The sequence below is a fragment of the Oncorhynchus clarkii genome, chromosome 3, assembly GCF_045791955.1.
Source record: "Oncorhynchus clarkii lewisi isolate Uvic-CL-2024 chromosome 3, UVic_Ocla_1.0, whole genome shotgun sequence".
Lineage (NCBI taxonomy): Eukaryota > Metazoa > Chordata > Actinopteri > Salmoniformes > Salmonidae > Oncorhynchus > Oncorhynchus clarkii.
The window spans coordinates 65,262,673-65,288,675 of NC_092149.1; the positions used below are offsets into that span (position 1 = coordinate 65,262,673).

General features: G+C 46.7%; 1 protein-coding gene across 1 annotated transcript in view; it reads right to left on the reverse strand.

Annotated features, from left to right (window-relative positions):
* Positions 1-8,402: 8,402 nt before the first annotated feature.
* LOC139401342 (carbamoyl-phosphate synthase 1, mitochondrial) overlaps positions 8,403-26,003 on the reverse strand; it is an 87,494-nt gene continuing 69,893 nt past the window's right edge. The window contains exons 33-38 of the mRNA XM_071145662.1: positions 25,774-25,848; positions 25,464-25,562; positions 17,826-17,885; positions 17,446-17,558; positions 10,899-11,028; positions 8,403-10,526 (exon numbers count right to left, since the gene is read on the reverse strand). Coding sequence (XP_071001763.1) covers positions 10,368-10,526; positions 10,899-11,028; positions 17,446-17,558; positions 17,826-17,885; positions 25,464-25,562; positions 25,774-25,848 — 636 coding nt within the window. The 3' untranslated portion in view covers positions 8,403-10,367. The remainder of the gene's footprint in view (positions 10,527-10,898; positions 11,029-17,445; positions 17,559-17,825; positions 17,886-25,463; positions 25,563-25,773; positions 25,849-26,003) is intronic.

Here is a 26,003-nt window from a genome sequence, read left to right on the forward strand (position 1 = left end):
AGTTACAGAGACAAAGAGGGAGAGGCACGGAGGTACAGAGACAAAGAGGGAGAGGCACGGAGGGACAGAGACAAAGAGGGAGAGGCACGGAGGGACAGAGACAAAGAGGGAGAGGCACGGAGGGACAGAGACAAAGAGGGAGAGGCACGGAGGGACAGAGACAAAGAGGGAGAGGCACGGAGGGACAGAGACAAAGAGGGAGAGGCACGGAGGTACAGAGACAAAGAGGGAGAGGCACGGAGGGACAGAGACAAAGAGGGAGAGGCACGGAGGGACAGAGACAAAGAGGGAGAGGCACGGAGGGACAGAGACAAAGAGGGAGAGGCACGGAAGGTACAGAGACAAAGAGGGAGAGGCACAAAGGGACAGAGACAGAGGGAGAGGCACAAAGGGACAGAGACAAAGAGGGAGAGGCACGGAGGGACAGAGACAAAGAGGGAGAGGCACGGAGGTACAGAGACAAAGAGGGAGAGGCACGGAGGGACAGAGACAAAGAGGGAGAGGCACGGAGGGACAGAGACAAAGAGGGAGAGGCACGGAGGTACAGAGACAAAGAGGGAGAGGCACGGAGGTACAGAGACAAAGAGGGAGAGGCACGGAGGGACAGAGACAAAGAGGGAGAGGCACGGAGGGACAGAGACAAAGAGGGAGAGGCACGGAGGGACAGAGACAAAGAGGGAGAGGCACGGAGGTACAGAGACAAAGAGGGAGAGGCACGGAGGGACAGAGACAAAGAGGGAGAGGCACGGAGGGACCTAGACAAAGAGGGAGAGGCACGGAGGGACAGAGACAAAGAGGGAGAGGCACGGAGGGACAGAGACAAAGAGGGAGAGGCATTAAGGTACAGAGACAAAGAGGGAGAGGCACAAAGGGACAGAGACAGAGGGAGAGGCACAAAGGGACAGAGACAAAGAGGGAGAGGCACAAAGGGACAGAGACAAAGAGGGAGAGGCACAAAGGGACAGAGACAAAGAGGGAGAGGCACAAAGGGACAGAGACAAAGAGGGAGAGGCACGGAGGGACAGAGACAAAGAGGGAGAGGCACGAAGGGACATAGACAAAGAGGGAGAGGCACGGAGGGACAGAGACAAAGAGGGAGAGGCACGGAGGGACAGAGACAAAGAGGGAGAGGCACGGAGGGACAGAGACAAAGAGGGAGAGGCACAAAGGGACAGAGACAAAGAGGGAGAGGCACAAAGGGACAGAGACAAAGAGGGAGAGGCACAAAGGGACAGAGACAAAGAGGGAGAGGCACAAAGGGACAGAGACAAAGAGGGAGAGGCACGGAGGGACAGAGACAAAGAGGGAGAGGCACGGAGGGACAGAGACAAAGAGGGAGAGGCACGGAGGGACAGAGACAAAGAGGGAGAGGCACGGAGGGACAGAGACAAAGAGGGAGAGGCACAAAGGGACAGAGACAAAGAGGGAGAGGCACTAAGGGACAGAGACAAAGAGGGAGAGGCACGGAGGGACAGAGACAAAGAGGGAGAGGCACGGAGGTACAGAGACAAAGAGGGAGAGGCACGGAGGGACAGAGACAAAGAGGGAGAGGCACAAAGGGACAGAGACAAAGAGGGAGAGGCACGAAGGGACAGAGACAAAGAGGGAGAGGCACAAAGGGACAGAGACAAAGAGGGAGAGGCACGGAGGGACAGAGACAAAGAGGGAGAGGCACGGAGGTACAGAGACAAAGAGGGAGAGGCACGGAGGGACAGAGACAAAGAGGGAGAGGCACGGAGGGACAGAGACAAAGAGGGACAGGCACGGAGGTACAGAGACAAAGAGGGAGAGGCACGGAGGGACAGAGACAAAGAGGGAGAGGCACGGAGGGACAGAGACAAAGAGGGAGAGGCACGGAGGGACAGAGACAAAGAGGGAGAGGCACGGAGGGACGGAGGGACAGAGACAAAGAGGGAGAGGCACGGAGGGACAGAGACAAAGAGGGAGAGGCACGAAGGTACAGAGACAAAGAGGGAGAGGCACAAAGGGACAGAGACAAAGAGGGAGAGGCACAAAGGGACAGAGACAAAGAGGGAGAGGCACAAAGGGACAGAGACAAAGAGGGAGAGGCACGGAGGGACAGAGACAAAGAGGGAGAGGCACGGAGGGACAGAGACAAAGAGGGAGAGGCACGGAGGGACAGAGACAAAGAGGGAGAGGCACGGAGGGACAGAGACAAAGAGGGAGAGGCACAAAGGGACAGAGACAAAGAGGGAGAGGGACAGAGACAAAGAGGGAGAGGCACGGAGGGACAGAGACAAAGAGGGAGAGGCACAAAGGGACAGAGACAAAGAGGGAGAGGCACGAAGGGACAGAGACAAAGAGGGAGAGGCACAAAGGGACAGAGACAAAGAGGGAGAGGCACGGAGTTACAGAGACAAAGAGGGAGAGGCACGGAGGTACAGAGACAAAGAGGGAGAGGCACGGAGGGACAGAGACAAAGAGGGAGAGGCACGGAGGGACAGAGACAAAGAGGGAGAGGCACGGAGGGACAGAGACAAAGAGGGAGAGGCACGGAGGGACAGAGACAAAGAGGGAGAGGCACGGAGGGACAGAGACAAAGAGGGAGAGGCACGGAGGTACAGAGACAAAGAGGGAGAGGCACGGAGGGACAGAGACAAAGAGGGAGAGGCACGGAGGGACAGAGACAAAGAGGGAGAGGCACGGAGGAACAGAGACAAAGAGGGAGAGGCACGGAGGGACAGAGACAAAGAGGGAGAGGCACGGAGGTACAGAGACAAAGAGGGAGAGGCACGGAGGGACAGAGACAAAGAGGGAGAGGCACGGAGGGACAGAGACAAAGAGGGACAGGCACGGAGGTACAGAGACAAAGAGGGAGAGGCACGGAGGTTCAGAGACAAAGAGGGAGAGGCACGGAGGGACAGAGACAAAGAGGGAGAGGCACGGAGGGACAGAGACAAAGAGGGAGAGGCACGGAGGGACAGAGACAAAGAGGGAGAGGCACGGAGGGACAGAGACAAAGAGGGAGAGGCACGAAGGTACAGAGACAAAGAGGGAGAGGCACTAAGGGACAGAGACAAAGAGGGAGAGGCACAAAGGGACAGAGACAAAGAGGGAGAGGCACAAAGGGACAGAGACAAAGAGGGAGAGGCACAAAGGGACAGAGACAAAGAGGGAGAGGCACAAAGGGACAGAGACAAAGAGGGAGAGGCACAAAGGGACAGAGACAAAGAGGGAGAGGCACGGAGGGACAGAGACAAAGAGGGAGAGGCACGGAGGGACAGAGACAAAGAGGGAGAGGCACGGAGGGACAGAGACAAAGAGGGAGAGGCACAAAGGGACAGAGACAAAGAGGGAGAGGCACAAAGGGACAGAGACAAAGAGGGAGAGGCACGGAGGGACAGAGACAAAGAGGGAGAGGCACAAAGGGACAGAGACAAAGAGGGAGAGGCACGAAGGGACAGAGACAAAGAGGGAGAGGCACAAAGGGACAGAGACAAAGAGGGAGAGGCACGGAGTTACAGAGACAAAGAGGGAGAGGCACGGAGGTACAGAGACAAAGAGGGAGAGGCACGGAGGGACAGAGACAAAGAGGGAGAGGCACGGAGGGACAGAGACAAAGAGGGAGAGGCACGGAGGGACAGAGACAAAGAGGGAGAGGCACGGAGGGACAGAGACAAAGAGGGAGAGGCACGGAGGGACAGAGACAAAGAGGGAGAGGCACGGAGGTACAGAGACAAAGAGGGAGAGGCACGGAGGGACAGAGACAAAGAGGGAGAGGCACGGAGGGACAGAGACAAAGAGGGAGAGGCACGGAGGAACAGAGACAAAGAGGGAGAGGCATTAAGGTACAGAGACAAAGAGGGAGAGGCACAAAGGGACAGAGACAGAGGGAGAGGCACAAAGGGACAGAGACAAAGAGGGAGAGGCACGGAGGGACAGAGACAAAGAGGGAGAGGCACGGAGGTACAGAGACAAAGAGGGAGAGGCACGGAGGGACAGAGACAAAGAGGGAGAGGCACGGAGGGACAGAGACAAAGAGGGAGAGGCACGGAGGTACAGAGACAAAGAGGGAGAGGCACGGAGGTACAGAGACAAAGAGGGAGAGGCACGGAGGGACAGAGACAAAGAGGGAGAGGCATGGAGGGACAGAGACAAAGAGGGAGAGGCACGGAGGGACAGAGACAAAGAGGGAGAGGCACGGAGGTACAGAGACAAAGAGGGAGAGGCACGGAGGGACAGAGACAAAGAGGGAGAGGCACGGAGGGACCTAGACAAAGAGGGAGAGGCACGGAGGGACAGAGACAAAGAGGGAGAGGCACGGAGGGACAGAGACAAAGAGGGAGAGGCATTAAGGTACAGAGACAAAGAGGGAGAGGCACAAAGGGACAGAGACAGAGGGAGAGGCACAAAGGGACAGAAACAAAGAGGGAGAGGCACAAAGGGACAGAGACAAAGAGGGAGAGGCACAAAGGGACAGAGACAAAGAGGGAGAGGCACAAAGGGACAGAGACAAAGAGGGAGAGGCACGGAGGGACAGAGACAAAGAGGGAGAGGCACGAAGGGACATAGACAAAGAGGGAGAGGCACGGAGGGACAGAGACAAAGAGGGAGAGGCACGGAGGGACAGAGACAAAGAGGGAGAGGCACGGAGGGACAGAGACAAAGAGGGAGAGGCACGGAGGGACAGAGACAAAGAGGGAGAGGCACAAAGGGACAGAGACAAAGAGGGAGAGGCACGGAGGGACAGAGACAAAGAGGGAGAGGCACAAAGGGACAGAGACAAAGAGGGAGAGGCACAAAGGGACAGAGACAAAGAGGGAGAGGCACAAAGGGACAGAGACAAAGAGGGAGAGGCACAAAGGGACAGAGACAAAGGGGGAGAGGCACGGAGGTACAGAGACAAAGAGGGAGAGGCACGGAGGTACAGAGACAAAGAGGGAGAGGCACGGAGGGACAGAGACAAAGAGGGAGAGGCACGGAGGGACAGAGACAAAGAGGGAGAGGCACGGAGGGACAGAGACAAAGAGGGAGAGGCACGGAGGTACAGAGACAAAGAGGGAGAGGCACGGAGGGACAGAGACAAAGAGGGAGAGGCACGGAGGGACAGAGACAAAGAGGGAGAGGCACGGAGGGACAGAGACAAAGAGGGAGAGGCACGGAGGGACAGAGACAAAGAGGGAGAGGCACGAAGGTACAGAGACAAAGAGGGAGAGGCACAAAGGGACAGAGACAAAGAGGGAGAGGCACAAAGGGACAGAGACAAAGAGGGAGAGGCACGGAGGGACAGAGACAAAGAGGGAGAGGCACAGAGGGACAGAGACAAAGAGGGAGAGGCACGGAGGGACAGATCAGACAACAGTATCCTATGGTCGGTAAAATAGTTACTTGTCCTGGATTCATATCTAATGAGTAAAAAAAGAAAAATGCTTACTTTTGCCAGTTACGTAAGTGGGATCCTGTTGAATATTTAATATGATCTGGTGTTGTTCTAAACTCAGCACTGGCGCTGAAAGTAGTATTACACAAAGTAGTATTTTCTGCATATGAGCTCATTCCACACATTCTCCCAATGATGACATTATCACCCATTTGCCCTCTAGTCTCCTGTAAGATGTAGATTTTACAAAGGCGTCAAGAGACTGGTTGGGTTTTAGATTGTCATCAATAAATGTATTCTAAATGAGCTTCTCAGCCATGGAACTGATTCCCACGATTGTATCATTATTGTAATTTCAAGACAATGAGTCCTCAATCTACCTACATAGTACCTCTCGAAACATACACAGATCTGTACAGCAATAACTTAAAGATGATCCTCACTACCATCAAAATTAGAGCTAGTACAACCCAAGTGTACTGGGTCGTGAGATGGCAGCAAGAGAAATAAAGAACTTAACCAGTGAGCAGGACAGCAGGCTTTTTTAGACTTAAATTTATCTAGACATTAAAATCATGTCATGTCGGCCGGTAATAACCTTCATCAGAATCAATAGAACTACCGCAGTTTTACCAGATGAAATGTAACTATTTTACACAGTACCGGCCCTCATTGCTAGAATTAAGAACAGAGAATACAGGCTTGAGGTAAGGCCTTACAGGAGTGTGCAGGGAAATCTCTCTCTCCATAGTCATCTGAATACTAAAAAAAAACTGTCTCTATTATGTGTAATTGCACTTTATCCAGCTAAACAAGGGACTTGATCAAACCCCAGCATTGTTTTGTTATGCAAATTGCAAAATTCGCAAAAAAATAAATAACTCCCCTTGAAACTTTAAAAAGGGAAATGGCTGAACGCATCGTCTCCCTTTTCTCTGCAAAGTATAGCTAATTAGAATGGAACGTAAACACAAAGACTGTCATTTGAAAAGACAAGTAGTTTAAGTGTTCAAGTCAAGCATGCTAAAGAACATGGTAGTTAGGTATGATGATTCAGAGGTAATTACAGTAACATGTGAACAAAGAGTGTGGGCATCCCAAACGGCACCCCATTCTCTAAATAGTGCACTACTTTATGGTCAAAAGTAGTGCACTATATAGGGAACATGGTGCCATTTGGGATGAAGCCAGATTACCGAATTCGAGGGATGTTGTATATGGATCTGGATGGGCTGAGTTCAGCTCAGTAGCAGAAAGGATACACATGGAACAGGCAGCTGTGGTCTATTACAAAGGTTCACCCATTCGCCCTCTAGTCTCCTGTAAGATGTAGATTTTACAAAGGCGTCAAGAGACTGGTTGGGTTTTAGACTGTCATAAATAAATGTAGCCTCAATGAGCTTCCCACCATGGTTCTGATTCCCATAATCGTAGCTTGGGAGAAAAAAAAGACCCAGCAACTTCCCAATTGCACCCTATTCCTTATGCAGTGCACTACTTTCGACCAGGGCCAATAGGACCCATATACTTAAGACAAACAGGAATGTATTCAGATGAATTGAATTCCAACACATACAGATGTTCTTATCATACATGTACACTATGGTTTATGTTAGATCTTAGCTCAGTATTATTATTTGCAGAGCTTAGGGTCAGTGTGTGTGTGTGTGTGTTATTAACGATGGCAGGAAACGTAAGTTTGAGCTCAATATAACCTGTCAAACAGCAGGTGGCTGTGCTGTTACAGCAGAGACAGGCATATGGCAAACCTCCCTTTGCGTAGGTAAATGTGATGGAAAGTCTAACCCTATGGCAGCTGGGGAAACGTCTACATTCCAAATGGCACCCTATTCCCTTTATAGTGCACTACTTAACCATAGGGCCCTGGTCAAAAATAGTGCACAATATAGGGAATAGAGTGCCATTCGGAACACACTATAAACGTGCAATCATCATTGCTGGGGTAAAAGCATCAAAGCTCATGGCTAGCGTCTGAAGTCAGTGTGACTAGCGTCTGAAGTCAGTGTGACTAGCGTCTGAAGTCAGTGTGGCTAGCGTCTGAAGTCAGTGTGGCTAGCGTCTGAAGTCAGTGTGGCTAGCGTCTGAAGTCAGTGTGGCTAGCGTCTGAAGTCAGCGTGACTAGCGTCTGAAGTCAGCGTGACTAGCGTCTGAAGTCAGCGTGACTAGCGTCTGAAGTCAGTGTGACTAGCGTCTGAAGTCAGTGTGACTAGCGTCTGAAGTCAGTGTGACTAGCGTCCGTCAGTAAAAGAGGTATTTACTGAGAGCATAACAAGACTCACACAGGGACTGACAACAAAAGCCACATGGAACACTACAGGCAATGTAATCTTCATGCTGTTGTATTAAATTGTCATTAAGGCCTGAGTGTGTGTGACTAACCTGCTAATGAAGAGGTCAGAGGTTGTTCTCCACTGTATCTAGTCATTTGTACCCTCACACAAATAGCTTACATGTATCTAATTTCCTCTTAATATGTTTTAATTCATAATGAGTATAGCATGCAACAGATCTGCAAAAAGCAGAGACCATCTCTGTGGCTGGCCCCGGCAAGGCTCCATGTACAGTACGTTCCCCTCCCCCCTCCCCCCCTGTCCTACTCTCCTGTGATTGGTCAAAAGACTTGGGCTGCCTGTCTAAAAGCAGCTAAAGTGATAGTGATCTCCTCCAAGCCCCAGGCAAAGCCCGAGGCAAAGCCCCAGGCAAAGTACAGTCATTTACATGTGGTAAACAAAAGTGTTTGAAAGACACTTTGTCTTTGAAAAACATCTGAAAGCCAAACAAAACAAATCAATAAATATTGGTGGGGGATAAGGTGTTTCCCACTTAGCGCTTTGTGCAACTGAAAAAGTGCTACTTAAACCCAATCAATCAATCAAACATGTACTCACCTGATTAGTAGTGTTAATTCCAGGTCAGGGGAGGGAGACTATAACAGCCCTCTATGGTCCTGCAAAACCTGATTCCCTAGGGCACTGAAACTGTCTAACTTCTATACAGCAGGGTAAACCCAGGGATACAGTCAAATAAACATAGACTGCAGCTAAAACATGGTGAATATTGCTTTTATTACATTTGTATGTATGCAGAATGCAGATGTTTAGAAAAGGGAGAGTACTTTGTAATGTAAGCTCATGTTATTTATAAACATGGACACACAAATACATGTAAAATATAACTAATCAGCTGTTAGGATCGTTAACTAAAATTGTCCCCAAAATAACTAAAAACTTTCAGATAGTTTTTTTTTAAAGACAGAAGCACTTTGGATACATTCATAACTTGATATCGGCCTCAAAATATCAAGAATGTAGAAGCTATCTCGAAGGGTGCCTAGTAAAACACACTCAACACACACACACTCAACCAGTGGTGCAAAGTATTTCAGTAAAATACGTTAAAGTACTACTTAAGAAGTTTTTGTTGGGGGTATCTGTACTTTACTTTGCTATTTATATTTTTGACAAATTTTACTACATTTTACTACATTCCTAAAGAAAATAATGTACATTTTACCTGACACCCAAAAGTACTCGTTACATTTTGAATGCTTAGCAGAACAGGAAAATTGTCCCATTCACGGACTTATCAAGAGAACACGTGGTCATCCCTGCTGCCTCTGATCTGGTGGAATCACTAAACAAAAATGCATATTTTCAAAATGATGTCTGAGTGTTGGAGTGTGCCCCTAGTTATCTGTACATTTTTAATACAAGACAATGATGCCGTCTGCTTTGCTTAATATAAGGAATTTGAAATGATTTCTACCTTAATTTTAGACACTTAAGAACCAAATACTTTTAGACTTTTACTTAAGGGGGGTGACTCACTTGTACTTGAGTAACTTTCTAAGTATCTATAGTTTTACTCAAGTATGACAATTGGGTACTTTTCCCAACACTGCACTCAACACACACATACAATCCTAGTTGGGTCCATAGCACCATCTTTAGTCCATAACCAAAATGCATGAAGCAGTAGTGTGGGTCACTGGCCAAACTGAGTCCTTTAATGTAGCAGGCATTACTACGTACAAATCACACCGTGCCGACCAACGGCTGAAAGCAGCGGCTGGCCGCAGTGGGATAGTTAGAGACGATCAGTGGTGAGTCAACATGTAGTCACTGGAACAGAAAATGATGCCCGGTGTTCTGGTCAGAGATAATAGGATGGCCACCCGCTGCTTTTAAAAGTTTGTCAGCAAGGTCTGTTTTAGACTTTAAAATGTTGAAGGCTTCTGAACTGGAGAACAAAATATCAAAGGTGTTTTATGTGTTTTCAGTATGAGGAAAATACAGCCATACTATGATAAAGAAAATGTGTTTGTGGAGTGTAAACAGGAAAGATACTGCCCTTGGATGTGGTTAAATGAGATCACAAACAAACATACTATGTCCTCTATCCCTAGATGAGAAATGTCTTTAAAACACATGTATAAAGATTTGGCATATAATTATGGGCTACATTTACAGGTGTCAATAACAATGGTTTACCCCCTTTAACTTCTGGTACAGTAACTATCTTTGCTACAGTAACTATCTATGCTACAGTATCCGCCAGACATCACAGAGGAAAAGAGACAGGCAGCAACAGTTGTCATGGAAGACGAGCCCTGTGTCCAAATCTCTGTCCTTTCTCCTAAAGTGTTTGCTTCCCTTCAAGGATTTCAGAGGAGTTGACTGATGTAAGAAATATGGTGGAAACTCCCTCTGGCCCAACATTCTTACACCAATCCAACACTTTAAAATCAATGGGGAGGAGTGTGTGAGTGCACACTTCAGGGGAAAGGGGACAAATACACCTCTACTCTGTAAAGAAGCATGTCACGTGAAAGGTCAAGGGTCATCATGGTCTTTCCTGGTGTTGGAGGACCCTGATGGAGTGGGCTGTGCTGTACTGTGCTGTGTCTGGGCCCTGTGGGGGAGGGATGGGGGGAGGAGGATGAGGGATAGAGGGAGGGTCAGAGATAGCGGAAGAGATGAGAAGGGGGGGGGGGGGGGGTACAGCTCTAGCTCGGCAGTCTGGTGGCAGTGTCCCTAAGGCGGTCAGCTTCCTTTTCGAGGTCAGCGTCCCGTTGGCGATCAGCGTCCCGTTGGCGGTAGTGGAACAGGCTGGTGGTGTCCAACTCGCTGGCATACTTTATGGCCTCAGCAAACAGCTTGACCACCTGACGGGACCACAGGGAAAGGTTCAGTGATGGGGTCAATTCAATTCGGGAAGTACTCCAATTCCAAATAATGCTTTTCTATGAGTAAAACTTGGAATTGCAGTTAACTTCCTGAATTGAAACTGACCCTGGAAAGGTGTCTCAATCTGTTTAAGACATGATTGTCAGTTCAATTCTTGAAAGTACTGTAAGTTGCGTTGGATGTGTGTGTGTGTGTGTTTGAGTGTGAGAGCTTGCATGTGTCTCTGTGTGTGTGTCCCTGCGTGTGTGTGTCTGTATGGCGTGGAGTATGCATGTTTGTGTACCTGCATTTGTCCCTCTGAGTGTGTGTGTGTGTGTGTGTGTGTGTGTCTTGTCACTGTGTCTGTGTACCTGGTGGTTGGTGATGAGAGGCACCCCGTGGTCCACAGCCATCCTGCGAATCAGGAAATTGTCCCTGAGGAACTTGCTGTTGTTGTTAGGAAGGTTTATCACCAGGTCAATGTGGCCCTCATTGATCAGCCTACACACATACACAGAGAAAGGTTACAGTGAACCGAGGAGAAGAGAGAAAGGGAGAGGAGAAGAGAGGAAGAAGAGAGAAGAGAGGGCTGTGGATAAACAGACGAGGTAAAGCATCTAAAGATACATTTATATCTGAAGCCTTTCAGATGACAACCACATTAAAACAAAGGTGACATCAAATCCTGTCCACAATCACACACACATCACGTGCCTCTCCTGAGGCTAACAGCAGCACTGTGTAAGGAGGAGTAGTGTGTGCACTCCTTGTTGTTATATTTCATAATTCCTTATAATGCTGTGTAATTGGACTGTGTGTTCTGAGACATTATTCAGAGTTTAATCACACACCAAATATATTATAGTGATGAAGCACCAAGAGCTGTAAGGAGTGAGATGTTATCAAAATACTAGGGATGTGCATCTTTCCCTTTCAAGACAATTCCATACGCATCTAGATACTGTACATGGGCTCCGATACGATACAGGATTGATACGTTTTTAGCTTGAAACGATTTGTGGGATTCGTTTTGATTAGAGAACGAATCGTTGCGATTCAGTTTGATGCACTAACATTCGTTGCATAAACACATTAAATTTCCAAATCCTCTGCTGATTAGCTCATGAGTTGGGCCTCTCTGATCCGGATCTGTCTGAACTGACTTCTGCGTGTGTGTGTGTGTAAATGATGCATGTCTAGGGTGTATCTACTATTTTGGCACCTGAGCTGAGCCATAAGGGAAACTAGGCACCACCTCACTACCAATATGAGATTAGTGGGGGCAACATGTTTTTAGTCCCCCCACTTCGGTTCTGAAATCACCATCACCCACTAAATTAACTTGTCATTTTTGCAGATTAAGTGTTTGAGCTAGTATTGTATCAATACTTACCGTTTACAAATGAGCTATGACATAGCCAATTAATATATAGCCAACTTTGGATTTAACCCCCCCACCCACCTCAAAATCGAATGGTTATGACCGTTGACGTTTTTACGGAGTAACCTTATTTTTCCTCCTGCATCGGCCATGCAGCGTGCCTCACAAAACTTGATTGTTGTTCTTGTTATGAAAATATGAACTTTACCCTGTATATCTAAAAATGACCATATACACTGATTGTTTAAAACCAAACTACCTAAAAAACTATTGCTGTTGGTGAACCTGAACAAGCTAAGTAAAATCTATACTAAGCCTGTTCATCAGGTACAGTGCCTTGCGAAAGTATTCGGCCCCCTTGAACTTTGCGACCTTTTGCCACATTTCAGGCTTCAAACATAAAGATATAAAACTGTATTTTTTTGTGAAGAATCAACAACAAGTGGGACACAATCATGAAGTGGAACGACATTTATTTGATATTTCAAACTTTTTTAACAAATCAAAAACTGAAAAATTGGGCGTGCAAAATTATTCAGCCCCTTTACTTTCAGTGCAGCAAACTCTCTCCAGAAGTTCAGTGAGGATCTCTGAATGATCCAATGTTGACCTAAATTACTAATGATGATAAATACAATACACCTGTGTGTAATCAAGTCTCCGTATAAATGCACCTGCACTGTGATAGTCTCAGAGGTCCGTTAAAAGCGCAGAGAGCATCATGAAGAACGAGGAACTCACCAGGCAGGTCCGAGATACTGTTGTGAAGAAGTTTAAAGCCGGATTTGGATACAAAAAGATTTCCCAAGCTTTAAACATCCCAAGGAGCACTGTGCAAGCGATAATATTGAAATGGAAGGAGTATCAGACCACTGCAAATCTACCAAGACCTGGCCGTCCCTCTAAACTTTCAGCTCATACAAGGAGAAGACTGATCAGAGATGCAGCCAAGAGGCCCATGATCACTCTGGATGAACTGCAGAGATCTACAGCTGAGGTGGGAGACTCTGTCCATAGGACAACAATCAGTCGTATATTGCACAAATCTGGCCTTTATGGAAGAGTGGCAAGAAGAAAGCCATTTCTTAAAGATATCCATAAAAAGTGTCGTTTAAAGTTTGCCACAAGCCACATGGGAGACACACCAAACATGTGGAAGAAGGTGCTCTGGTCAGATGAAACCAAAATTTAACTTTTTGGCAACAATGCAAAATGTTATGTTTGGCGTAAAAGCAACACAGCTGAACACACCATCCCCACTGTCAAACATGGTGGTGGCAGCATCATGGTTTGGGCCTGCTTTTCTTCAGCAGGGACAGGGAAGATGGTTAAAATTGATGGGATGGAGCCAAATACAGGACCATTCTGGAAGAAAACCTGATGGAGTCTGCAAAAGACCTGAGACTGGGACGGAGATTTGTCTACCAACAAGACAATGATCCAAAACATAAAGCAAAATCTACAATGGAATGGTTCAAAAATAAACATATCCAGGTGTTAGAATGGCCAAGTCAAAGTCCAGACCTGAATCCAATCGAGAATCTGTGGAAAGAACTGAAAACTGCTGTTCACAAATGCTCTCCATCCAACCTCACTGAGCTCGAGCTGTTTTGCAAGGAGGAATGGGAAAAAATGTCAGTCTCTCGATGTGCAAAACTGATAGAGACATACCCCAAGCGACTTACAGCTGTAATCGCAGCAAAAGGTGGCGCTACAAAGTATTAACTTAAGGGGGCTGAATAATTTTGCACGCCCAATTTTTCAGTTTTTGATTTGTTAAAAAAGTTAGAAATATCCAATAAATGTCGTTCCACTTCATGATTATGTCCCACTTGTTGTTGATTCTTCACAAAAAAATACAGTTTTATATCTTTATGTTTGAAGCCTGAAATGTGGCAAAAGGTCGCAAAGTTCAAGGGGGCCGAATACTTTCGCAAGGCACTGTATAGCCAAATGTCTCCAATAGTTTACATTTATTCCGGTAACATACAATACAACACATACAACTGCACATAGATAACAATAACAACCTAGCAGATTTCCTAGGTTGTCACTAAACTAATAAAGCAGAATATCGCGCAAGCCAATTTAGCATTTGAATGCTGAAGGTGCCGTGCAGATGTTCAAGATCAGGCCGCCTACCTCGCGTTGGTCAGTGTGTGAAGCTGGGCACAGTGCACAGTTTTACTACAGTAGGCTACTGATATTCATTGACTACAGCTCAGCATTCAACACCATAGTACCCTCCAAGCTCGAGGCCCTGGGTCTGAACCCCACCCTGTACAACTGGGACCTGGACTTTGTGACGGGATGCCCCCAGGTGGTGAAGGTTGGAAACAACACCTCCACTTCGTTGATCTTCACAACTGGGGCACCACAAGGGTGCGTGCTCAGCCCTCTCCTGTACTCCCTGTTCACCCATGACTGCGTGGCCACGCACGCCTCCAACTCAATCATCAAGTTTGCAAACAACACAGTAGTAGGCCTGATTACAAACAATGACGAGACAGCCTACAGGGCGGAGGTGTGGGCCCTGGGAGTGTGGTGCCAGGAAAATAACTCACCTGACGTCAACAAAACAAAGCTGATCGTGGACTTCAGGAAACAGCAGAGGAAGTACCCCCCTATCCACATCAACGGGACCGCAGTGGAGAAGGTGGAAAGCTTCAAGTTCCTCTGCTTACACATCACAGACAAACTGAAATGGTCCACCCACACAGACAGTGTGGTGAAGAAGGCGCAACAGCGCCTCTTCAACCTCAGGAGGCTGAAGAAATTTGTCTTGGCACCTAAAACCCTCACAAACTTTTACAGATGCACAATTGAGAGCATCCTGTCAGGCTGGTACGGCAACTGCACTGCCCACAACTGCAGGGCTCTCCAGAGGGTGGTGAGGTCTGCCCATCGAATCACAGGGGGCAAACTACCTGCCCTCCAGAACACCTACAGCCCCCGATGTCACAGGAAGGCCATAAAGATTATCAGGGACAACAACCACCCGAGTCCCTGCCTGTTTACCCCGCTTTCATCCAGAAGGCGAGGTCAGTACAGGTGCATCAAAGCCGGGACCGAGAGACTTAAAAACAGCTTCTATCTCAAGGCCATCAGACTGTTAAATAGCCATCACTAGCACATTAGAGGCTGCTGCCCCATATACATAGACTTGACATCATTGGCCACTTTAATAATGGAACACTAGTCAATTTAATAATGTTTACATATTTTGTATTACTCATCTCATATGTATATTAGTGGGGCGGCAGGTAGCGCAGAGGTGGTTACAGCGTTGGACTAGTAACCGGAAGGTTGTAAGATCGAATCCCCCGACCTGACAAGGTAAAAATCTGTCGTTCTGGCCCTGAACAAGGCAGTTAACCCACTGTTCCTAGGCCATCATTGGAAATAAGAATTTGTTCTTAACTGACTTGCCTAGTTAAATAAAGATTAAAAAATAAAATAATAATACACTGTATCTACTATATCTTAGTCTATGCCCCTCTTGTCACGACTCCCGCCGAAGTCGGCTCCTCTCCTTGTTCGGGCGGCGCTCGGCGGTCGACGTCACCGGTCTTCTAGCCATCGCCGCTCCACCTTTCATTTTCCATTTGTTTTGTCTTGTTCATCCGCACACCTGTTTTACATCCCCTCATTCTCTACGCATATATTATCCTCTGTTCCCCCCCATGTGTGTGTGTGTAATTGTTTGTTACGTGTCATGTCTGACGCTTCATGCTGGATTTTTGCCGGGTCTTGTTTGGAACCCGTAGAATTATATGCTGTACATTATTTGTGTGACGACTGCGCTATTCGCCTTTTGCCTTTAGCGGGAGTGTCGTTACGCAGTTGCGTCCGACTGTTTTCCTTCTGCCAAATAAAGTGTGCCTGTTCACTCATCTCTGCTCTCCTGCACCCGACTTCAGTTAACCAGTTGCGCACACTTTTGACAGCCCTGACATGGCTCGTCCAAATATTTATATATTCTTAATTCTATTCCTTTACTTTAGATTTGTGCGTATTGTGTGTATTGTTGTGAAATTGTTAGATATTACTTGTTAGATATTACTGCATTGTAGGAGCAAGAAACAAGCATTTCGCTACACCCACAATAACATCTGCTAAACACCAATAACGTTTGATTTAATTGCCTGGGGTTGTTCGGGATGCAAAATGACTTGTTGATCAATGACTGTCAACACAGTTACATGCTTAATTCCACACTGAAGGAGAGGACGCATCAGTTGTCACAAAAGATGAGAGGTATTTTCGGAAGGTAGATTAATAACGTTTGAAAGGAGGGTGCTCCGATCCACATCAAACTAGAATGCAGTAGAGAGAGTCACAAGTTTTAAGTTATTCAGTGTCCACATCACAGAGAACTTGTCATGTACCAACAATACCACCACTCTTGACAAGATGGTGCACCAGTGTCTCTACTTCCTAAGACGGCTAAGGAAATTTGGCATGCTGCCCCGGGTGTTCTCCAAATACTCCCGCTTCATCATCGAGAGCGTCCTGACCGGTTTCATCATGGCCTGGTACGGGAATTGCTCCGTTCACGACCGCAAGGCCCTCCAGTGGGTGGTGAAGATGGCCCAGTCCATCACTGAGACCGTGCTCCCACCCATCCAGGACATCTACTCAAAACAGTGCCTGAGGAAGGCACGTAGCATCATCAAGGACCCCACACACCCCAGAAACAAGCTGTTCTCCATAATGATGACGGTACTGGAGAATGAGGTCTGATACCAACAGGCTCAGAGACAGTTTCTATCTACAAGTCATCAGACTACTTGAATTGGACTGATCACCTGCTCTGTTACTACACACCTTAGCACACACCCACACAGACATACACATATACATTCATACTACACACCCACATAGACATACAAACACAGACATACATTCATACTACACACCCACACACATTTATACTACACACACACAGACATACACATCCATACTACACACACACACACACACATATACATTCATACTACACACCCACCCACACAGACATACACACACATATTCATTCATACTACACACCCACACAGACATATACACACACATATGCATTCATACTACACACACACACACATTCATACTACACACACACACAGCCATACACACACACATATACATTCATGCACACAACCACACAGACATACACACACATATTCATTCATACTACACACCCACACATCACAACTGCTGCTACCAGACTCAGTTTATACACTGGCCCCCTATCCCCCTCTTCCCCAATACACATGTTAATATTGGACTAGAAATTGTACCATCCTGTATTATAATTATGCAAAATGTTTATTCTATTGAAACATTTACTTCATGTTCGTATTTTTATCTTTTATTATTTCTTATTGCTGTTGCTTTGTTGAGAACTTGCAAGAAAGCATTTCATTGGACGATGTATACCATGCGTATCCTGTACATACGACTAATAGAACTTACTCTTTATCCCTCCCTCTCTTCATCCCTCTATTCCAGACAGTCGCCCCTTGCCCTTATCCCCTCACCTGATAATACTGGGCAAGCTGGCGTCTCCTCCCTCCTGGCTGGGCCATGCCACAGGGGTGGCGGGCACGTCATTGGCAGAGAGCCAGGCCGAGGTGGCCTCTGTAGCAAAGAGCTGGAGGAGAGACCACACACACACACACACACACACAGAGGGGGAGAGAAGCAAATGTCAGTTTGTTCTCTTTCTCTTCAGTGTTTTGGTGAGTTGTTTTGGGTTGTGCATAGACTATCAGGTCGACTAGCAGTCTAACTCATGACTGAACTTCCAATAGGAGAGAAGAATTTTGCTAGACCCGCAATAGCATCTGCTAAACACGTGTATGTGACCAATAACATTTCATTTGAAGAGTAGTAATTGAGAACGAACAGTAGTACTCACCTTAAAGCCTTCTTCATTCAGCTGGTGTGCTGTGGCTAAGAAGTTGGGCCGGAACGAATGCTGAGGGAGGTAAAAATCTAATCAGAATCACAAACTAAGCCCTGGTCAAAAAGTAGTGCACTACATAGGGAATAGGGTGCCATTTGGGACGCATATGGGTCTCTGTCCCTTGGTAGCGTTTGCTTTTGAACATCAATAGAGGAGAAACAGAAGAAACACCTCTCTTAAGATTAAATCTGTACATTCTTTCCTCCTCTTCTCCCCTGTGAGCCAGATCAACAACCTAGTTGTGTCATCACACTGTGTTAAACAGGACCAAGTAATCAGGTTTGTAAAGGCGTGTCAGATTCACAGCCATGTAGGCTGGTCATTAGGAGGGAAAGGTAGAAGAGAAACACAGCCTCGGTCGCTAATTCTGATTTCACACCACCCTCCGCTCTGTCCCTAGTACCTGCAGACACACACACACACACAGATATTCCGATTTCACACTAGTGTCCACCCTTTGTTGAAGTCTTATTAGAAACGGACATGGACAATGACCCTATAACAACCTCTCTCTTCATTCCTCTCTCTCCCTTCATTCTTCCATCTCTCGCAGGGTTTCCGTAAGCCGGTAATTGACGGCTTTTGGCCGATAAAATAAATGAAAAGTCGATAAATAAAATTGTAGCTGGCCAAATTGTCCATAGCAGCATATCATACATCCCGATTTCGTGCTTCAGCACCATTTTCTCACTGTCTTCTGCGCTGCCTTATGCGCCTGCTGCTGATGATGGAGCGAGAGAGCAAGAGAGGAGCCTCGGGCTACTGTTTCTTGTGAAGATGGATGCCTTTTTCATTGAAGTAAAACAAAAACGGTTTAAACCAGTTTGCAAGTGTTTTGTTTCATTTTGTTCTCTTGGAAAATGTTTTCCAAATGTAATGTTGTGTTTGTTGCAATATAATATCCTGCAGCCGTTTTATAGGCGCAAGACACTAATCTGGACGCTTATAAGAAATCCCACTACGCCCTCTGAGGAACCATCAAACCGTCTATTCAGGACCAAGATCGACACTTAATACACCGGCTCTGAAGCTCGTCAAATGTGGCAGGGTTTGCAAACTATCACGGATTACATAGTGAAATCCAGTCGCGAGCTGCCCAGTGACACGAGCCTACCAGACGAGCTAAATGCCTTCGATGATCGCTTTGAGGCAAGCAACACTGAACCAACCATGCATGAGAGCACCAGCTGTTCCGGATGACTGTGTGATCACACTCTCCGTTGCCAATGTGAGTAAGACTTTTAAACAGGTTCACCAGCTGGCAAGTGTCTTCACTGATATTTTCAACCTCTCCCTGACAGAGTCTGTAATACCTACATGTTTCAAGAAGACCACCATAGTCCCTGTGCCCAAGAATGCTAAGATAACCTGTCTAAATGACTATTGCCCCGTAGCACTCACATCTGTAGCCATGCAAGGCTTTGAAAGGCTGGTCATTGCTCACATCAACACCATCATCCCAGACACCCTGGGCCCACTCTAATTCAGATATCGCCGCAACAGACCCACTGATGACGCAATCTCTATTGCACTCCACAGTGACCTTTCCCACCTGGACAAAAGGAACACCTACAGCTTCTACCCCCAAGCCTTAAGACCGCTGAACAGATAATTAAATGGCTACTCTGACTATTTGCATTGACCCCCCCCCCCCCCCTTATACATTTTTCTGCACTGGTTCTACGTATACTCACTGGACTAACCACACACTGACACTCCAACACACACACACACACAGTCTACTGTCCCCTGGGCGCCGAAGACGTGGATATCAATTAAGGCAGCCCCCCGCACCTCTCTGATTCAGAGGGGTTGGGTTAAATGCGGAGGAAACATTTCAGTTGAATACATTGTTGGACAAATGACTAGGTATCCCCCTTTCCTTTACACTGCTGCTACTCTGTTTATTATCGATCCTGATTGCCTAGTCAGTTTTACTCCAGCCTATCATACAGTGGAGTAGCGTGGCACGGTATACTGAAACTTCGGTACTTCTTCGATACTAGAAAGGTTGTTACTTTCGGTAATTCTGAATGTGTCTGACGGATCATGCCGGTCAATCAGCACAGTGGACCCCTTATTATAGCGTGCGCTGTGCCTGCTCCACTTACTCACTGCCAGTCTGCACTGGGAGGCTGCATCATGTTAGGTCCACTTACTCACTGCTAGCCTGCACTGGGAGGCTGCATCATGTTAGGTCCACTTACTCATTGCTAGCCTGCACTGGGAGGCTGGTATGTCACCGGTAATGCTGCACAGAAGTTAACACAGTCTGGAATAATGCGACATGCCATGTAGAAATGTTGAAACTGTTCATTAAAAAGTTCGGAAAACTATGTTCATTCAGGCTTTACAACGGAAGATGATACCGGTGACTTCCAGCTTGTAGACTAACTTTCCTTGCTAGCTGACAGCTAAAGCTAACATCAATTCACTACCCTAGTACTTTGTTTGTGATAATATACAAACAATAACGCAAAACATGTTGATTTCTATTCATTCCCTTATTTGGTCACTCTCTCACGTTTCTCCCAAAGATGATCCTATTATCATTATTTTGATTGAACCTTTATTTAACAAGACAATTGTGCGCCGCCCTGTGGGACTCCCAACCACGGCCGGTTGTGATACAGCCTAGAATCGAACTAGGGTCTGTAGTGACGCCTCTAGCACTGAGATTGAGTGCCTTAGAACGCTGCGCCCCTCGGGAGCCCTAAATATTAGCCTCAGCGAATAGACTGCCTTGTGAATGACGTCATTACTGGTTTTATCTGAAAACAATCTCAGACTGCGATGTCTTCCTAGCAGCAGACGGTTGCAGCAAACTCAAACTAACATTGAAAAACAATGTAGAGTGTGAAGTAAATGATATACAGTGCCCTCCGTAATTATTGGGACGGTAAAGCATTTTTTCTACTTTTTGTTCTAAGTTACAGATGCACAAATATCATAACCTCAAGACATGCTAACCTCTCACCTTTACAATAACAGGGGAGGATAGCATGTTTTTGGGGGGTATGATACACTACATGACCAAAAGTATGTAGACACCTGCTTGTCAAACATCACATTCCAAAATCAGGGGCATTATATGGAGTTGGTCCCCCCTTTGCTCCACTCTTCTGGGAAGGTTTTCCACTAGATGTTGGCACATTGCTGCGGGGACTTGCCTCAATTCATCCACAAGAGCATTAGTGAGGTCGGGCACTGATGTTGGGCGATTAGGCCTGGCTCACTGTCGGAGTTCCAATTCATCCCAAAGGTGTTCAATGGGGTTGAGGTCAGGGCTCAGTACAGGCCAGTCAAGTTCTTCCACACCAATCTCGACAAACCATTTATGTATGGACCTCACTTTGTGCACGGGGGCATTGTCATGCTGAAACAGGAAAGGGCCTTCCCTAAACTGTTGCCACAAAGTTGGAAGCACCGAACTGCGTTAAAATTTCCCTTCAATGGAACTAAGGGACCTAGACAGAACCATGAAAAACAGCCCCAGACCATTATTCCTCCTCCACCAAATTTTACAGTTTGCACTATGCATTGGGGCAGGTAGCGTTCTACTGGCATCTGCCAAACCCAGATTAGTCTGTCGGACTGCCAGATGGTGAAGAGTGATTCATCACTCCAGAGATCACATTTCCACTGCTCCAGAGTCCAATGGCGGTGAGCTTTACACCACTCCAGCTGACTCTTGACATTGCGCATTGTATTCTTAGGCTTGTGTGCGGCTGCTCGGTCATGGAAACCCATTTCACCAATCTCCCAACGGCCAGTTATTGTGTGGACGTTGCTTCCAGACGCAGTTTGGAACTCGGTAGTGAGTGTTGCAACCAAGGACAGATTATTTTTAGGCTCTACGCACTTCAGCGGTCAGGTTCTGTGAGCTTGTGTGGCCTACCACTTCGCGGCTGAGCCGTTGTTGCTCCTAGACGTTTCTACTTCACAATAACAGCAATTACAGGTGACCGGGGCAGCTCTAGCAGGGCAGAAATTTAACTAACTGACTTTTTGAAAAGGTGGCATCCTATGACGGTGCCACGTTGAAAGTCACTGAGCTCTTCAGTAAGGCCCTTCCACTGCCAATGTTTGTTTATGGAGATTGCATGGCTGTGTGCTCAATTCTATACACCTGTCAGCAATAGGTGTTGTTGAAATAGCCAAATCTACAAATTTGAAGGAGTGTCCACATACTTTTGTATATATAATGTATTTGTGCATCTAACTTTCTCAGTAATCCTTATTCACGATTCATTCAGAATTATCCGTAATCATAGTAGCATCCACATTCATGTAGAAGTATTTAGAAACATATTACATGCCTATTTACAATAAAAGTGACTCCAAAATGACATGAATTTCTACTGAGAACAAAATAATCTGAAACACAACCAAAACAAACAGCAAATACATCCAACAAGTTTGTACAGTCACAAGCGTAATGTGGTCATTGCGTGCTAGGAATATGGGACCAAATAGCTAACTTTTTACTACTTTAATTCACATCAGCACATTTTTCCCAATACTTTTGCTCCTCTAAAATGGTTCACCTGATATGAATGAAAATTCTAATTAAAGCTGACAGTCTGCACTTTAACCTCATAGTTATTCTTTGAATTCAAATCAAAACTTTTGAAGTATAGAGTAAAAATAAGAAAAAATGCTTTACTGTCCCAATAACTACGGAGGGCACTGTATCTGGCCAAGAAACACGAGGACAAAGCCACACTTTAGTAGCCTTTCTAGTCAATTTGACCAAACCTCTACATGTGGCCTTGCTCTGTGTGACCACCCAACTGGTGGCTGGTGAAATAGACATTCTTACCCGCCAATGTAAAAATATACCCAATTTGGCGGGTGTTAATTTCTAACCCTGACTATAGTGGATCACTAAGCCTATAGGCCTATGCATGCAATGTGCTGATGCATTTAGTGCTCAAATCTCCGACAGCTGAACTGTGAGGTGGACAATTATTGTTTTAGGAAAGTAATATCCCTGGTTTATTGATGCTGTTGGCTGCATGGATGGACACCCTAATGGGTTACAAACCCAACACATATGGATGACCGGTCCATTTCTCAACTGTCCGGCCCCAAATTCTCCTAATGGAAACCCTGCTCTCCGGGTGGGTGAAGAGAATCCAGTGGTCATTTGGACATCAGTAAGTTCCATAGTGGCGAGGCGGAGGAGAGGAGGATAAAAGGATGGGACATGACATTGGTACTGTCAGATCTTTAAGCAGTAACAAGGCAATTCTATATTGTGATTGAATACTGTGATTTTAGTGCAATTCGCTGTTCAAAACATAGTGCTCACCATTTCTGCTGCAGAAGGACAAGACAGAGACATGAGACAAATGTTGATCAGTAATGGAAATAAAAGTACTGAAAAGTATCTAAGTGTGCGTTCTCTAATTCTCTCCTTCTCTCTTTCTTTCTCTCTCTCGGAGGACCTGAGCCCTAGGACCATGCCCCAGGACTACCTGACATGATGACTCCTTGCTGTCCCCAGTCCACCTGGCCGTGCTGCTGCTCCAGTTTCAACTGACCTGAGCCCTAGGACCATGCCCCAGGACTACCTGACATGATGACTCCTTACTGTCCCCAGTCCACCTGACCGTGCTGCTGCTCCAGTTTTAACTGTTCTGCCTTATTATTATTCGACCATGCTGGTCATTTATGAACATTTGAACATCTTGGCCATGTTCTGTTATAATCTCCACCCGGCACAGCCAGAAGAGGACTGGCCACCCCACATAGCCTGGTTCCTCTCTAGGTTTCTTCCTAGGTTTTGGCCTTTCTAGGGAGTTTTTCCTAGCCACCGTGCTTCTACACCTGCATTGCTTGCTGTTTGGGGTTTTAGGCTGGGTTTCTGTACAGCACTTTGAGATATCAGCTGATGTACGAAGGGCTATATAAATAAATTTGATTTGGAAAACAAATTGGCTCCCTATTTAGAAAGAGGATGGGAAACAAGCTATGAAGAAAATACTGTTTCAGTGCAGGTGCAGCCAACTAGCACAAAAATAATATTGCGATAGTCAAAACTATACGATATATCATCAATAAGAATATCCTGATATGTAACTGTATCGATTTTTTCCCCCATTACTAGGTACTAGGCCTTCATAACGCAACACATATTCTCCTGGTGGGTAGCAGGCCTTCATAGTGCTAGACATATTCTCCCATCAGACCTGCACTGAGCACTTGTGACATGTGGAGCTGAATGCCATGATGAGAAATAACCACTGTCAACTTTCATCTGGCCCTCAAAGGACTTCCTCACACACAGACAGTCTGTCACTGGAGACAGGAAGAACGAGTGAGAGGAGAGGGGGGAGAGGGGAAGAGAAGGGAGGAGGAAGAAAGGGAGGGAAAAGAGAAGGAGAGAGTGAAAGGAAGTAGAAAGATGGAGAGAAGAGTCTGTCACCAGAGAGAGGGAGAAGACAGGGAGGAAGAGAGAGAGGACAGGGGGAGGGTAAGAGAGGGGAGGAGACAGGGAGGAAGAGAGAGAGGACAGGGGGAGGGTAAGAGAGGGGAGGAGACAGGGAGGAAGAGAGAGAGGACAGGGGGAGGTTAGGAGAGGGGAGGAGACAGGGAGGAAGAGAGAGGACAGGGGGAGGGTAAGAGAGGGGAGGGGACAGGGAGGAAGAGAGAGAGGACAGGGGGAGGTTAGGAGAGGGGAGGAGACAGGGAGGAAGAGAGAGGACAGGGGGAGGGTAAGAGGGAAGGAGGGAGAGAGGGAAAAGAGAAGGAGAGTGAAAGGAGAGGAGGAAGAAAGAGGGGAAGAGCGAGAGGGGGAAACATTTAGAGGGAGGATGTGGGAACTCTACAGAGAGCTCATAATGCCCTGTTTATCCATATCTCTCTCTACCCAATGAAAACATAGACACAGAAGACTTTATAAACAAGACCTTCCTCTCTCAATTTCAAGACATCTATGTAAGTATCTGATGTACACACAGGCACAGACATACACGCACACACTTTTAACTTTCCATCAGAAGTGCTGTCGTAGCCATGGGAGACCAGTCCGTGGATCGATGATCATTTATGATATGAATGCATCAGCCTTTTACAGATCCTGCTATTCAGCTTTAGTGTGGCTAGCTAGGAGCAGGCCTGAGGCACTCATTCATAACCCCACTGACTGGCTCGTTGAAGAGCGCTAGCTACGTATTACACATGAACACTACATTAATCTTACTAGCTGCACACGCATGGCTGTTTCTGACACACACATGAGAAACAGCAACCTTTTTAAGCTGCGTCCCACATTGCACCCTATTTCATATATGGTGCACTTCTTTTGACCAGGATAATAGGGCTCTGGTCGAAAGTAGTGCACTATATAAGGAATAGGGTGTCAACCGCTTTTGTCTACTCTGTTTTAGTATCTGACATGTACCTGAAAACAGCTTTTTACAGAGCAAAGCACTTTGGCAAGAGACTTGGGAAGAAAAAACAAATCCTGACAATTGTGAGATTATGGATTAAACAATTTGAGAGTGTTTGAAAAAGGGAAGTGTCAGTGGACTGAGGCTTGTTAACCCTGATGTGTACTCTCTTGAACCACACACACACACAGACCTGGATCCCGATGAGGATTCCTTTTGTAGGCAGCTTGAAGCCAGTGGATAGCATAGCCTTGAGGAAGGCAGAGTAGATGTTTGGTCCAAAACAAGCCACCTGCAAGGAGGGACACAGACACCTGTTAAGTGTATATATGTGCGTGTGTGTGCATGTACATACATGTGTGTGCGAGCACGTCTGTGTGCGTACATTTGTCATCTGTGTGTGTGTCTGTGTAATGTATGTGTATGCGTGTTAGTGCCTATATATGTGTGTGTTTGTTTATTCACAGTTGTTTGTGTGTGTGTGTGTCCGCACGCACACACACCTCTCCTGTGGAAGCCATTTCACAGCGCAGGACTGGGTCGGCATCACGAAGGCGAGGCCAGGAGAACATAGGAGCCTATCACAGAGAAGATACAAACAGACAGACCATTTTGGTATTTTAACCTGTGGAGCTCAGTGGTGGAGACCTCCCCCAACCCTGATCTTAACCATCAGTGGGGGAAATGCTAAACTGACCCAGAATCAGTGTTTAGGGGCAACGTCACCCTATAT